Here is a 16,305-nt window from a genome sequence, read left to right on the forward strand (position 1 = left end):
CTGAGCATCAGCTTACCTTGCAGGATAAAACACGATGTGCACGCTCTCTCTGCTTCCTCAGTCTGCAAGAGATCCTCAGGTTTCACACTTTCCCTTTACTGAGCTGATCAACAGAGTGTGAATGGGGGCGGCAGGAGGAGGAGAGCGCAGGCTGCTCTGTGAAGCAGAGAGTGAAGGAGTGAGAGAGTTAGAGGACCATGTGTGTTTTTATTTTAGTTAGTATCAGAGGAACCTAGAACCTCTTAAAGCACTTGACAACCTTCAACACTCGAGGTGGGAGAAATGGATTTATGTCAGAGTCGAGATTCTTATCTCAGATTCTGAATCGATTCACAGCTTCAAAATAATTGATTTTTAAAAACTTTTTCTCCAAAAAGAACTTGGATATTTCTACTGATGGACAGTCATGTTGCCACCACGTTGTGTCAAGCATCAGTGTGTGATTTTCTGTTATATTGAGCATACACTCAGCTGGGATGTCTGAATCAGTTCGACTAACAAGTCAGCCATTAAAGTCAGACCGTTTTAGTGTAATTCAGATAAAATGTAAAGTTTGAGCAGCATTTCCTGCACCCACTTCAAAACTCTGTCGCAAGTTGTTTAGATGAACTAGCCTGAGTTTATTAGCACAGTGTTAATGTCTTCTAACCTACAGACAGCCCTGCCCAATGCAGCCTTTCCACTTCGACAAACAGGAAGTGTCATAAATGTACATACTATGCAAATGGATTTAAGCTTCCATTTAAATGCACACAACATATATTACCGCTGGCTGTGCTTAAGAGGAGACAGCAAAGCTAAATGTAATTGCTTCCCCTGAGATGAGCAAGGCACATTCTGTATTACAGTGTGATATGCATTCTGTGGTACCACTTGTTAGGTGAGCACATCCTGAGGGAGCTTTGTCCCAAATATATTGAATAACTTATATTACTTATTAATATTCAAGATGAGCTGAGATAAGTCAGCTCTGAGACCGGGTACAGACCTGTCAATCAAGACCAGGTTTCTCAGTAAAGCTGCTATAATCAATACTAAGTCGAGACTCTAAAGGCAAAAACATGTTTTTCCAGACTAGTGGAAAGAAAACATCCAGAAGTGCTGCCCCCAAGTGGCCAACAAATCACTTAATGAAGGTTTAAGGCTCAACAGAAATGTACATTTATCTAAATATAATTAGGAAACCTTTACACCGATCTCAGGACAATAAAACGTGTATAAAGGTCTTTATACTCCACTGTGACGTGTAACACGATGGTTCAATCAACAGAATTAATGGATCGCAGTCGTCATCAATGTTAATTAATGTGTCGTTTCTGCTGTAACGTGTCAAAATCAAATAGTGAAATAGTTCTTTAAAACGTACAAAGTGGTTTAAACCCAAAAATACCAGAAACACAGCTTCAAAGGCCAGAAATAGTCCAACATCAGGAAAACATTTTTAACCCATTATATCCCAATTACAACACAGCCTCCTCAGATGTTGGGAAAAGGTACAGCATGAAGCTCACAATCATGAAAACAGAACTGACATCTGAATGTTGTTGGGTGGATTACGCCGACACCTCGCACACTTAAATCTTCATCGTTCCTCCAATACAGACATCTATCGATTGTTCTGGAGTCAGCTCATGCAGAATGGATTTAGAGTTATAACATATTATATTATGAGTACAGTTGGCATCAAGGCTCTGATGTCAGTCGCTGAAAACTTACAGGCCGACACTAATTTCAATTAGAACTGCAACGATTAGTCCATCATCCATTATTTAGATAGATTAATCGTTAAAAGTATTTATTTAATGCAAAAAAAAGGCAGAGAATTCAGTTTCAGCCTCTCAAATGTGGAGATTTGCTGCTTTTCTGTGCGTTATCTCATTAAAGTGAATATCTTTGGACTGACTCAACAAGAAGACTTTACCTTGGACTTTTCACTATTCTGACATTTTATAAACCAAGTGCTTATTCTCGAAAAAATAATCAGCAGATACATCGATATCCAAAAACAGCATAGGATGTCATCCAATAAAAAAAATAATGTCTTCCGATGAGATGCAGCAGTGAGAGGCAGGTGTGGTTGCAGAGTAAACCATCAGGAGCATTTACTCATTGAAATATTTAAAAAAAGAAACTCAAAGACGAGTTATTTAACCGCCGAGTCAGTAACAACCTAAAGATATACTCAGCAACTATAAAAGTCATTCACAATCAATACCCACGCACACACACACGAAGGGCAGCAGCATATGTGCATAAATTAGCAGCCAGCAAATGCACAGAAGCAGCCTCACAGGTAACTGACACCACCAAGAAAACATACACCAACAAGAGAGAGCATCATCCATGTCGTACAAAAGGCATCTCATCTTTAGACACGTTTAAGAGCCGTTGAGGTCCCAAGTTTCCAGCACAGAGTTAGAGGCAGGAGCAGCAGCAAGAAGCACAGAACAGATTATAAACCATCCTGAAGGCTGGCAGGAGAGCCTGCTTATAAAATGGAACATAAACAGCAGCAGCAGCAGCAATGGTGGTACAGCTGCAGAGAAGAGTTGAATATGGACTTTTAGGTGTTGAGATACCAGCCTTAGCGCTTGTGGATCTCAATTGTTCAGAAGCCATTTGCTTATATGCATTGTGACATCAGTTCTATTCTTCAGATTAGAATTGCTTTGGACGACTGCTGTGCATGAAGAAGAAAAGAAAAGCTGCTGAAAGCTTCACATTGAATGAATTATTTCATCATACACATGTAAACAAAGACACTGCTGCAGCATGAAGCCACACACACACAAATTCACCTTTTACTGAATAATTGAGAGCATTATCAGGTCATTCTTTATTTCACCGCAGTGTGTCCCTGGTCTCTTGGATTTACATCTTCAGTTGTGCTTCTGCATTATAATGAGCTGCCCTTTCAAAGCAGCCAAGGCATTAAATCATTGACATCCTGCAAGATTTATTTATTGTATTTTATTTTAATTTCCGCTGTAAGCAATGTTTCTGTGGATGCATAGTGCATTTGGCAAGAAAGACAATTCCTGATTGTACAACTTATTGTAGTGCAACAACATCAACATATCATTTTGTCTAAAAGATTGAGTCACTCGCCCCGTTAGCTTTAGCTTTGTACCATCACAACCAAGAGAAACGATGGACAAAACACTGAAAAATAAGGTCTTATTAATAATAATAATAATAATAATAATAATAATAATAATAACAACTCAGGATGCTACGAGTTCTGCATCAACACATGAACCACTGTTCCAGGGAGGCAAAATGCAAAACGTGTAATTAAATGTGGGGTGTTTTTAATTAACAGGAGGTCCAATGCAGTCAGATTCAGAACCAGTCAAACATCAACGTCATTCAATCATTTACGTCCCCTGAAAGCCTCCTGTGACTCCTTTTGTCTCAGTGTTGCTAGTGATTTAAAAACAAAAAAGCTCAAGGAATATTACCAGCGCTGCTTTCTGGGTCTAAAATGATGGACGAGACACATTCAAGACAACAGGCTCATTTGAACCAAGGCCTGCATTTCCATAAAACCTTGCAAGGATAAGGAAAGAGCCCATTACAGGAGTCATTACCCGCAGCAGAGGAGGTTGCTGCCCAGCAGCATCAACAACAGCGCATCTCTTCTGAGGGAAGTCTCCACCACATTAGTAAGTAGAGCTCACTAATTGCCTTTACAACTCAAGTGTAAAGTTAATGCTTAGGGATGTAGCAGTTGAGTGGAGCCTTCTATATATGTGCAATCTTCTGGAAATTAAAACATTAATTTAGGCACAAATTAATTGTTGCAAAACAAAGAAGGAAAACATGACATTTAAGGATTTCTAAACTTTTTTTTTTTTTTTAAACACACAGGCTAACTCCAGCCACAGCAGAAACATGTATAAAGATGGCGTCTGTCACAAGTTGGAGGCTCATTATTCTCTGTTGCAATAGCTTGAAATGAGCCGCTGCTCTGGATGCAATCTTTCTCCCCGGCTCCAATGTCATGGTGGGCAGAAGCCCTACGGGTCACTGTTGGCCGGTCAGCTGGTGGCCACAGCAGGGCCAGACAGACTATGTGCATCCAGGCTGGCTGTCTCTCTGCCTCCCGCCAACACACACACACACACACACTTTCCCAATTTTTCCACACACCCACAGTAACGTTGCCCTACAAAGTGCTTAAAATTAGAAGAATGCATGAGGGGAAACAGCCCTGTGGATTAAATAAACTGCAATGCAGTATTTAAAGATGAGCGGCTCATCTTGCTGAAGTCTCAGTATGTATCAAAGTATCCTGGATCCATTTTCTTCCTCGTTTTGAAACACGAGAGCTCCATAATGGCGTCCTTGCGGAAACAGTGGTCATGCCCTTATTTACTTAAGCTGACCTGAAATCGATACAATCGCCTCTTGAACCATTGCTCGAGTAATCTGATAGGAAGGAGCACAAACCTGCCAAGATCAGTGTAAGACTTACAAAAGAAAAAGGTCTGAAACTTCTAACTTTACACTCAGACAAGCTTCTGGTTGTCTGTAAGAATCCCTGCCTGCAGCCTAACATGCAATTTATTCAGATTATAGGCATCAACAGATTCAGCTATATAAATAGACCGTGTAAAAGAAGTGGACACCAGGACGTTTGTGGATTTGTGGATTGTGCGTTTGTGGATTACTGTGTTGAAGCAACGAGTTTGGCGATCAAAACTTACTGTGAAAGGATTAAAACTCTAAAACTAAAACATGGTAGCAACCTGTCAATCACAAGAAGCCCCGCCTTAAAGCAGACCCTGCTGTATAGTCTTTAAATGGGAACATAATTTACAAAAACATCATGTTGTATTAGAAAGAAGAAATTAAACATTGAGACAAACTCATTAGGAAAATGTTCACGCTCATTTTCTCGTAGACTTCTATATAATCTTTGCTTTTTGCTACCAGTGGAGTCGCCCCCTGCTGGATATTAGAAAGAATGCAGGTTTAAGGCTCTACTCAGACCCGGAGGTTACTGCCTGGCTGCATCGCCAACTAACAATCTCGCCGATACAATTATGTGTCAATCACAGCATTTGTTCATTATTATGCACCAGTATTAATTATTGCACTAATAAGGGCTCAGCACTTTTTAAATGGGTAAGTGACAAAGCTCTTGGGAGAACTCAGCATAATGAGAATGAATAGTGCGTACAGTCAGTTCACATCGCTCCCTCTCACACTTGTTAAATGGACTGTGGCGTTACCATGGCCAAAGTCATGTCTAGTTTTAGAGCAGAGAAAAACATGAAGTATGAGGAACTGAACACACAGCACAAGCTGCTAAGAGAAAGTTGTGTGTGGAGGCAAACCTCTCTGAATACAAACACACACACCTCCAGAGACTGGCGTCAACCCTTTTACCACTCCGCTGCCCTCTATGACTGCGTGTCGTTTTGAGTCAATGTGTTGGAATGCCTCCATAAATTATTCAGCCGCAGCGCCTGCTATCTGAAGATAACAGCGAGTCTTTATCGGTCAGCGTGTATGGAGACGCTGCGCTGGTGACTGTACAAGCACAGAGAGGGATCTGCACCTTCTGTGTGAGGATGCGTGTCATTGTGGCAGCGAAGCATACGATGGAATATAGAATCAGCAGCTTTATGTAAGGTCACTTTCATGTTCTCATTTTCAGCTCAAACAAAAGGGCACTGCTCATCTAATGTGGGCTAAAGATCGGGAAAGTTACAGTCTGTATGCGTTTCTAAGTATCGAGGACAGAAGCAGTTTCAGCATAAAACACAGGCCATGCAATTTAAAGGATAATAACGTGTGTCTTCTGATGTACATGGGCATCATGGGATGAAGGCATTACTGTTGTGCTTTGCTTTATATTGCAGACACGGTCATGTTCAAGGCACATTTCTCACTGGGACAATAAAGTCTCTTCTTCGTCTCATCTTATTTTGTTTAATGTGAAAAAAACAATTGTTACAATTCTTCTATTGGTCAAACAAAAATGCTCAAATTCACCGTGTCCTGCCTCGACACTGTCACAGATTAATCTACAATGAAAAAAAGCATCTTAATCCCTAACGATATTCTTCACTTTACAGGTACATTATGTACAATAACACTTTCTTACCTCTTGTCTACATCAGCCTATAAAGCAATGCACAATATCTAAACATTTATCTTTAGGACTACGAGTTGACATCTGACAATTTACTTAACAAGTCAATGTTAATTTAATGCTCTCATTTAGATTTACCAGTTTGTTAGCAGTTTTATTTATCTTTCACTATTAATCCTCACCTACTTTATTTTGTTATTATTTTTCTCTCGTCCGTCTTGTTCAGGATTGTGTTGTGCGTCATAAAAAGACAACGGATATGCAGAGCGACATCGATCTGAGAGAATATATTAGGCTATAGCAGGTGCTCCTGTGATGTCAATATAAATAACATAAATAACTCAACAGAGCACAGTGTGTGCAGACTTATAGCTCAACAAGCTTCACGTCTCTGTTCAACCACATGGTGTCAGCCTTGCACATCACATGGACACTGCGACCACACAGGAGACACATCCCTGACATCTATTCTAGGTTGAACGTTAGTCGACACAACACCTCTGATAATTACTTACCGTTGATCTTTTGACAATCATTGGCTATTCTATGGAAACTGCAGTTATATTTTCAATCTACTTTCAGTTCTACTCCATTTAACAAGATGGAGGCCGGCATGTGGCTCATGTCTGGGAGCTTTGCATGTCATCATCTCCCATCGGAATGACAGATATGTTTAGTATTGTGTATTCTATATTAAGTGCTGGCAATGCCCTGCAGGACGGGGACTTTTGGAGGGACTGAAGCCCAGAAGAGGCTTTGGAGCCCCCACCCCCCCATTGGAAGAAGAAAAAAGACAGACAGACCCTCCAGTCAGTGACTCGTGCCAAGCCTGCCTCCACATATGGCCTTGTATGATGTTCAGCTCTGACACCATTTCATCAAGGACTCCTTGGGAAGTTTCATACGACCAGACATACGGCGGATCATTTAATGTCGGTGGCCAAATGATTATTTTCAGGCTTTGAGGCACAGTGGAGGGAAATGTTGGGGGAGTGACATGTGACAAAGTTAGAACTCATCTCAAAAGCATTATTTGTAGAATGATAATTCAAGCAGTGATAAATACAAACGATAACTAATGTGTGCAGTGCCAGAATATCTGATCTCTAACAGAAAGAAAGACGACAAAATGAGAAAACATCAATAACTTTCATTTTCTATTGTCGATTATCCCATGAAGGTATCCCAGCATGCACTTGGAAAGAGGCAGGTTACACCCTTGGCAGGTTGCCAACTCATCACTGGGCACCAAGGTTATCACGACACTAATCTAGTTTCTCTTTGCAGAGCAGCTCGGAGACAACTTAGAAGTTCAGGGTCCTACTGAAGCAGACAGACACTCTCAGGAGCATCAACAACCATTAGAATAATGTTATGAAATAGAACTTGAACCTTCATCCGACTGTACAATCGTAATAAAAACAGAGCAAATCAATTGTCCGATGCCGAACTGTAGCGATAAAATGCTAATGGTTTACTTAACCTTAAAATAAGTTGTTTAAAGATAGAAAAGGTATTTCCTCCATGTTCCTTCAATCTGTATGAAACTTCTTCACGGGTCAGTCGGCTCTCTGCGCATCGCAGCAAAGTTATTCACAGACACTTGCAACATCATTAAATATCGATAAGACACCGAGATAAAGCAACAAATGAAACGTTAATGAGGCATATTATCCACATAACATAACACATTATTCCATAACTCGGGCATAATTTGATATGTGCTGAGAAAAGTCAATGATCATTTGACTTTGTACTGTGAAGCTTCATAGAAATAGGATTTCTGGACAGAAAGGTGGAAACATGTTTCTGTTGATCCTCTGGGCACCAGGGAACGTTTTATCTTTAATGTGACTTTAATGGAAGTCTAATGTAGAGAATCTGCGGCATGAATCAGCCTGCGGTGGAAATCTAAACATGAAAGACAGGCCACTTGTTTTAGCACTCCTCGTTTCTTTATAATTATCACCACAGTGATGAGGCTCCTTCCAATCAGTTGATCCGTCAGGGTCTTCCTCCACCTCTGTCCCCTGCAGCCTCATCCTAGTTCCCTTTCCTCTTCTCCTTCCCTCATTCTTCCATGGCCCGAGTCCCAAAGCAGATGGTCCAATGCAAGCAGATGCTCCCCACCCACTCTCTTGGAGGGAACAACAAACAGTCTGCTTGGGGGGGGGGGGGGCCCAGCAGACGAGCATGGAAGTTCATGGAACAATTAATCCTAGATTTGACCAAGTGCTGTTTTTTCTTTATTGACACGTAGAGAGGAAGCACACAGGTGGTCACCAACACAATCTACCAACGACAAACTTCTTTCCAGGTCCCATCTTGATGCAAAGGAGGACAATTAACTTCCCAGCAGTTGGTACGCCATTAACACCATCTGATGTGCCAAATCTGGCTGTTTCATAAGTCAAACTGTCCGATTCAATCTATTTATAGAGTGAAGTGGAGATAAACCTGAAAAACCTTGATTGATAAAGTCACATAACTACCTCACCACCTGAACATGTTGTCACAATGGGTCTTTTATGAAGCGGCCACTCAAAATGTGCAATAGATAACGACACCATCAGCGTTTAGCTTGGTTCCCTTTGAGCCTCGCTTTCATTAAGCGTCTGCCTGCAGAAGCCCGTCACACACACACACACACGCAGGATATCTGTGTGTTCTCTCACTAACAGCCAGGATCCTTCGACACTGGTTTCCACCTCGGTAAGTGAACTCAGAGTTTCTCAGTCTGGCTATGAGCGCGTTCAAATAAAAAGGGGCGGAGTTTGCAGTATATGACCGATCACAAACAGGATGTGCCGTCAGCAGAGTGGCACATTTTTTTAAAAATCAAGCATTGACTAGAATATTAGACAAATATGAAGAAGTTCAACACACAATCCAGACTGTGTGAATGTGTAAACTAGTAGATATATGACATCGAGGGCACGAGTAGATCTGACTGTAATTACATTTGTGTTTTCCATTAAATGAAGGTGTTGCTTAGATGTATTCTAACAGAATATAAGATGTTTCGCACGACACACGGCTGAAGAAGCCGACTTATAAAGTGATGTATATGATATGATTTGATATAAGTTCGCATCGCCTTGCGTTACTTTGCTCCGTGTACTTTTCTGTATGCTGTAAGTGTTTAATAGATATGAACATAAACCTGTTTACCGCTTTGAATTAAATTCTTATATTCATTTGCTCCCAAGTACGCTTCACACCACCGGGGTTGCAGCTGAAAAACAAGACTAAAATATTGTCACACGCCACAAGAATAAAACTAAGCAACAAGTTCATTTACCAGAATACACACATGTACTTCTAGTCAGATACGTGCCCTATATGGAGCTGTGATATTAAAAACTTGTTAATGCACATTCAGTCAGATCGTTTGCTCTTCTTCCTGCTTCTGGCAGTTTAAACGGCTGCTTTTAGCTGGATTATGACTTTATATAGCCTATAACTTCTTCGTTTTTGTGTATTGTTATCTTTATCTTATCTACGATTGTTTCTAACAAATCAAACGGCACTTCTTTTGCTCTAACAAACAGAAGAACTTTCAGATCGCTGATCTGCGCTGCGTACTGTCACAACTTCCCTCTGAAAAGCTAAAACACAGTGTTCTGCTGTCTGACACATCTGGAGCAGTTTCTTCAATGTGCAGCTTCCCTGTGATCTCCGGACCCCTGGCTGAGAAAACACACACCGCATGTGGTCAGTTCTCCACGTCATGAAAGCTCAAAGCTGACATCTGAGAACGGACAAAATACACTTTGGTTCCTCTGCTTGTAGCACAAGGATTGTACATTATTTAAAATCATTCCCAACTGAACCATCAGTAACTATATCAGCATCTATCAACACTGTGTATCCCATGCTGACATCTCTAGGACTCTGTGACAACACATTTAACTCAGGAGTCCTAAATATTGATTATTTCAGAAAGTTGTTTGTTCTCAATGTGCATATTTCTGTTGTGAAATTTAACTCTCCACCTTATGCTTGCACTTGTCCCCACATGGTGTTCTAACATGGCACATCTTGTGTAGTCTCTTGATGGAGAGTAATCTGCAAAGTTTAGTTATTTAACGAGTTCTGTTGGGAGATATTATGCATCTACAGGCTAAACATAAGCCAATGTAATTAAATGCAGGGTAAATGAAGCATTGATTCAACAGCTATAAGGTAATGCCTTATGGTAACATTTTTACTGTTTATATTTTAGTACTTAATGTTGTTTAGCACTGTTCCGAGGCCATACAATACGAGGCATAATTAGCTATGATAATTCAAACTGACAAAAAGGAAAAGAGGACATTCATCACTTTTCTTTGTGTGATTTATGCCCACAATGGACACAGCTCATTCTCAACCATTTGAGTCCAGAAGACAGAGCTAGCCGTGGTGCTGAAAGTAGCTCATCCGGAACAATAAACCTTACGGGGCTGCGTCTCATATTCTGAAACTGAGGGATACTAAAGGAGAGAAATGTCTCGGGGAGCCGCTGGGCACGCACCGACACAAGTTTCAATGGTGATCTGAGAAAGCTCCGAGGCACTCATGCACAGAATCACGGCACCGAGGAAGCAGCTCTGGGAGGATCAACTCATGGCTCGGTGGATGAAACATTTTTGTGGGCGATCGTTACATTTAAAGATTTCCCCGGGGAGGGATCATGATGTGGAAGCCCACTGGGGACAGAGTAGAGGAGGGGGGGGGCTTCAGAGAGTGGGGAAAGAGAAAAAGTATGAAAAGTTCTGGCATGAGTTTTACTATTCAATAGAAGATATTTGAGCAGCTACATACATTATTGTTCTTTATTCAGGGCACGGGTAAGAGAACCTTGTACATCTAAATCCCGGACAGACACTTGAATACCTCTCAATAGCTCAAATCCTGAAGGTATGACTCCTCTCCTTAACAAAGGATAATTAGGAGTCAATTAGGTGTGCAAACAAACATTAACCTGAGCCAGGAATGATGAGAAGTTAACTGCTCTGAGAGGCAGTGAGGAGCCTGAGGGGAAACCTATGGACTATAACTGAGTGATCATTATTCTGGATGCCGGCCAAGTACTGTGGAGGGGTGAACCCAGGAGAGGACTTGTGCTACTGAATCCATTATGGTCGTTTTTGTTTTTTTCACCGATGCCCGTCTGCCCATTAAATTCAATTATCACAAGTGGGAGCAAAACTTTCCTGCATACAAATAAAGTGTGGGCTACAGTGGCAGATGAACATGAAAATAACTATCTCTCCTGCAACAGGGATTTCTAAACCGTACCTACTAAAAAAAGAAATGTGCTTGCCCTGGGGGTACAATTATTCAGCAGAAACAGAATAAAAGAAGAATTGCTGCCCAGCATGTTGATTTTCTGACAAATTGACCAAAGAGAGCATCAACCAAACACATTTTCGTTTCAAGAGAAGGCAAAAGTTCAGACATGACTCTACAGTTACCTGGTAGTGAGAAGAAGAAAAAAACATTTATGTTGCAAAAGCATGCAAGCTAAACTTTGGAACGAGAAAAAAAAAAGTCACGCCAAACTCCATTTAAACAAAACATACATTTAATGTTGCCTTCCAGCAAATACGAACTACAGGGAAATGAGCGGTCATAGTCACCCTTACATACAATTTAAACTTTTTAAACTAAAGCCATTGACAGTGTATTTTGTGTCATTTGAAGCACAGTGCTAAATAATTAAGCTAGTAAATCAAGTAAGCGTTAACGCTAACATTTAATAAGTTGTATAACCGCTACTTTTATCAAATTAATGCGCAATAATTACAAGCCGAATTAAGGAGTGGTCCTATAAATCACAGTAACATTTTAGTTACACTGTACCAGATATATATTTTTAACTATAAACAAGACAACACTAAATTAGGATTATTTATATAAGGAGTTTGGCCTGACGTTTTCTCCATGCAAGAACACCAATTAATGACCAATAAATGAGAACATGCGACCACAGTCCTACCAGGTGAAGAAACAGCCGAGTCCACCCGGCCGGAGATGGTTTCTACCCTCTTAGTGTCCATAGTTTTTATAAGAGTTGGACTTTTTTTAGTCGAAAGAGCCTCGTTTCTGGATGTCGTCGGTTCCGACTTGTTCACGGATCGGACTAGTTGCTGCTCATCCAACTCCCAAGTTTAGAGTGAGAGAGAGCGCGCCGGAACGCTGCTCGTGCACACGGGGGCTGGCGGGAGCGCGCATAAGTGGGTGATGTTGGTGTTGTCGCAATGTCTGGAGATTTATTAGAAAAATACATTTGGTTGTTAATGATTTATAGTATGCCTATTGCTGTCAATGCATCAACTACTCAGAATTTAGATAATTGAATAATAGTTTTATAATTTATGAAGAAAACTACCAAACATTTGCTGTTTCCATCTTAAATGTGAGGATTTGCTGCTGTTTTTATATGATTGCAAATGTTATATCCCTGGGCTTTGAACGGTTGGTTGAGCAAAACAAGCGACCTTTTAAAAGATGATGATGATAATAACAATTATTATTGTTTACACTTCGTACTGTGAACCGTTGCATGTTCTTTGGAAGATTTTGCACATTTCTGCACAAAACTACCACTTCTAAAAACTGCACAGCTCTTTAATTTTAATCCAGATATATTGTACATATTTCTATTGTAATTCTCTTCAATTTTATATTTATATATATTTTTTTTTTATTATGCACCAATACACTAAAGCAAATTCCTTGAATGTGAAAAACTACTTGGAAATAAACCCGAGAATTAATCTGAAAAACATGAAATAAAAAGCGGATTAATTAAAAATTAAAATAATTGTTAGTTCCTGCCTTAAGGCAAAAGGCAAAAATGGTTGAAAATTATCTCAAATTGAGACACGACCGTACTCATATAGATTTGTTTTATTACTTTATGATTTTCGAGGGTTAATTCTAAAGAAAACCTACATAAATCCTTCCCAGAGGAGTGAAATACACATTTTAATATCCATAGTGCAACAATAACAACTTTGAAAGTGTGGCTCAGGGACAGGGTTTTTATCACAACCCCCCCACACAGTTTAGACAGTTACATAATTCTGCACCAAGTCGAATCACTTTGTGAAGCTGCCGGATGGAATGGGAGTCTGCAGACAAATGCATACTTACTCACAGCAGCCCAATGAAACAAGACCGGCAATAAAGCCTCGATGAAAATATAAACCCGGAATAAATCAGACCTGCTCTTAGACGACTGTCAGCTATTTCGAAGATTAGAACATTTTAAACAACAGAGCACATCTGTTTCATGGCAGCAGAGATTTTGCAAAGGAGTGTGTAACTGTCTCCCAAGAATACCACAAAGGATCGAGTTTTCTGTCTCACTGTAAAACACACACTTCTGTCAAACACAAGAGACAGCTTTAGACAAATCATCAAACAGGAGGCTATTTGCTCCGCTGGTATTACGGGAAATTGCTGACACTTCTAAAAAAACAGGAGCTTCTTCCTCCTTAAATGGTTTTGATGTGCACGTTAGAGCGAGTAGCTACTTTTATTCAGTGTAGTGAATATTTTTAGACACATTTATTCCTGGAATATACATGAATCATGTGCAGCAGATGAAAAACAAAGTATAAACCTGGTGTTACATGTTCCAGGTACCTGGCATCATGTATTTCAGCACATTTATGAGAATAAACAGGAATAAACAGAAGCGTGATGAACTCAGGTGTGTTGCATATAAACTGTAAGAGCCGTACGCATCTTTCTATTAAAAGTGTTTCATTAAATCTGAAAACTGTTTTGAGATAATTAAATATTATATAACTGCTATAAATGCTGATAATAAAAGCTACAACATGGTGTAACAATAGTACGCTGCAGGTAACGATAAAGGCAGTCATTTAAAGTGTTGCTAACATTAGCACAGCCACCGTAAGCTAGCTACTGGTCATAACAGACTAAGTAAGGCTGTAGCAACAAAAAGCCTGAGCGTATTAAATTCATATTGCTTGTGCATTAAAGTTTTCACTTGTAAGAGGAAGAATGTGATGTTAATCTTTGCAAAAGTTGCAATCTCTCTTTAAAATGGCATGCTAACAATTTGCAGTAGGCTAGCCTACTGTCTGACAAGCGTCTCCTTTTAATTGTATTAAATGAATCAATTTACTTAGAAACATTAATCATTTAAAGCAAAGGTTTAACATTTTGGGAAGTATACTTATTTGCTTTCAGGTGGAAAGTTTGATGAAAATATATTATTTGTCTGTTTGAATATGAAGCTAGCAGCCTGTTAGCTTAGCTTAGCACAAAGATTGAAAACTGTTAGACTGACAATCAAAGATTTTCTCTGTTTTATATGATAAAGTGAATATCTTTGAGTTTTGGACTGACATCATCCTGGACTTTGAGAAACTGGGACGGACACGTTTCACTGTTTTCTGACATGTTATAGAACAAACAATGAATCTAGATAATAATCCACAGATGAATAAATAATGAAAATACTTGTTGGTTACAGCCAGATTGTCAAAGTGTGTTTGTTGTGTTCAATATTTGTAAATCTCCATCCACACATATCTAAAGCCTCATCACAATCCCTGCAGCGTGTCGACAAGACAAATGCATCCCATAGACAGCCTTCAATCTGAGAAGTATGAGTTTAAGAGAGGGCTACTGTCTGAAACTGTCACTGTGAACAATGAGTGATACTGTTTTTGAGGTGGCTATAAATAACAGAGCACCTGGACATAAAGATGGAGCCAGAACGAGCTCCGACACAGTGTCTGGCACAGGTAGATGGATGGCAGAGCGAGGGCATTAATGAGAGCACAGGTCCACCAACACATGGGGAGAAAAGCTCTGCAGATGGCTTGATGTCATCATTATATAGCAGTGTGTGTGTGTGTGTGTGTGTGTGTGTGTGTGTGTGTGTGTGTGTGTGTGTGTGTGTGTGTGTGTGTGTGTGTGTGTGTGTGAAAAGAGGATGGGGAATGGCACCTAATTTTCTCATCATTATAGGAAGAATTTGGAGAAGATAATAAAACATCTCTGTGCAGGTCCACTTTGATTTGACTCGTGTGGACGAGAAATATATTGCCCATGTAATTAAAGTGCAGTTTATCTGAATACAAAGCAGGAGTCATCATTTGATCTCACTTTGGGAAAACTATCCGAGTACACATTCAAACTGATCTAATGATATTGAACCAGCAGCAGCACCCTCTTCTTTGAGTTCAACAAATGAGCATCTATTTCTGTCCGGCTCTCTGATGCTACCCAAAGTTTAATCAGGATATATTTTGGTTTGCACACAAGGTCTCTGCCCTGTGCTTAATGAGGAGGCTGTGCTTATATTAGAATCCTGTATCTTCCATTCATCTAAACACAAAGATAAAAAAATGACCAGAACATCATCACACACATTCCAGGAGAATAAGAACGACTGCGCCACAATGTAAGAGTCAGATGGAGCTGAAGCTGCAGTCTTCTTGGGAGATTTGACAGGATGAGATGTGGAGTTGTGTTTCACTTCATCTGCCAAGACACATTAATCAGTTTGAATGAAAGAAGACAGATTGGATGTCATAAAGGCGATCTCAGATTAATGTACAGTCACAAAAGAGCCATATCTTCCTGGTGTTGTCTTTGAGAAGTCTTTGGACTGTGGACTCTCCTCACAACACATTCAGGTGGACTAACCATACACCCAATGTAGAGCTGAGGACAAAGTTTGCTTTAATCCAAAATCTTGAAGTTTAAATTTACCAGTTTGAGTCATTGTCATGCTTTCCACTTCCACTCAACAGAACATGGACAGGAAAGTTTCTATTCCTATTCAGCATTATCAGCATAAAGTGCAAAGAAATGGAAATCTGCACAGTCACATCCTCTGGCTTCAGTGACAAAGTGAATGATGTGCAAGTATAATATTCTGCAAGTATGAAACCATCAGCAATTAATATTAATAATATTGCTAAAATGTGAAGCACAATTGGCAGTTTCTGCATCGCATTTGTGCAGTATAGAGTGTGTGTGTGTGTGTGTGTGTGTGTGTGTGTGTGTGTGTGTGTGTGTGTGTGTGTCCAAGTGCTTAAATGCAAACATTTGCTAAAGCGCTGACCTGAGCTTTAACACAACTTGCATACTGATGTGACTTCATTTGCAAACATTTACATAAAGAAACTTCCCAAACTGCATACATTTACCAATTATCTCCGCAGACA

At 40.0% G+C, this 16,305-nt stretch overlaps 1 protein-coding gene across 2 annotated transcripts in view; it reads right to left on the reverse strand.

Moving 5' to 3' along the window:
- Positions 1–12,297, reverse strand: part of kcnip4a (potassium voltage-gated channel interacting protein 4a) — a 116,395-nt gene extending 104,098 nt beyond the window's left edge. The window contains exons 1-2 of one of the 2 annotated variants that reach the window (XM_029455143.1): positions 12,087–12,297; positions 17–156 (exon numbers count right to left, since the gene is read on the reverse strand). Coding sequence is in view for 1 of the 2 variants with exons in the window: in XM_029455146.1 (XP_029311006.1) it covers positions 12,087–12,147 (61 nt within the window). In the remaining variant the exon portion in view is untranslated. The remainder of the gene's footprint in view (positions 1–16; positions 157–12,086) is intronic. The other variant, XM_029455146.1, reaches the window with a different exon arrangement.
- Positions 12,298–16,305: the final 4,008 nt, after the last annotated feature.

The sequence above is a fragment of the Cottoperca gobio genome, chromosome 18, assembly GCF_900634415.1.
Source record: "Cottoperca gobio chromosome 18, fCotGob3.1, whole genome shotgun sequence".
In the NCBI taxonomy this organism is placed as follows: Eukaryota; Metazoa; Chordata; class Actinopteri; order Perciformes; family Bovichtidae; genus Cottoperca; species Cottoperca gobio.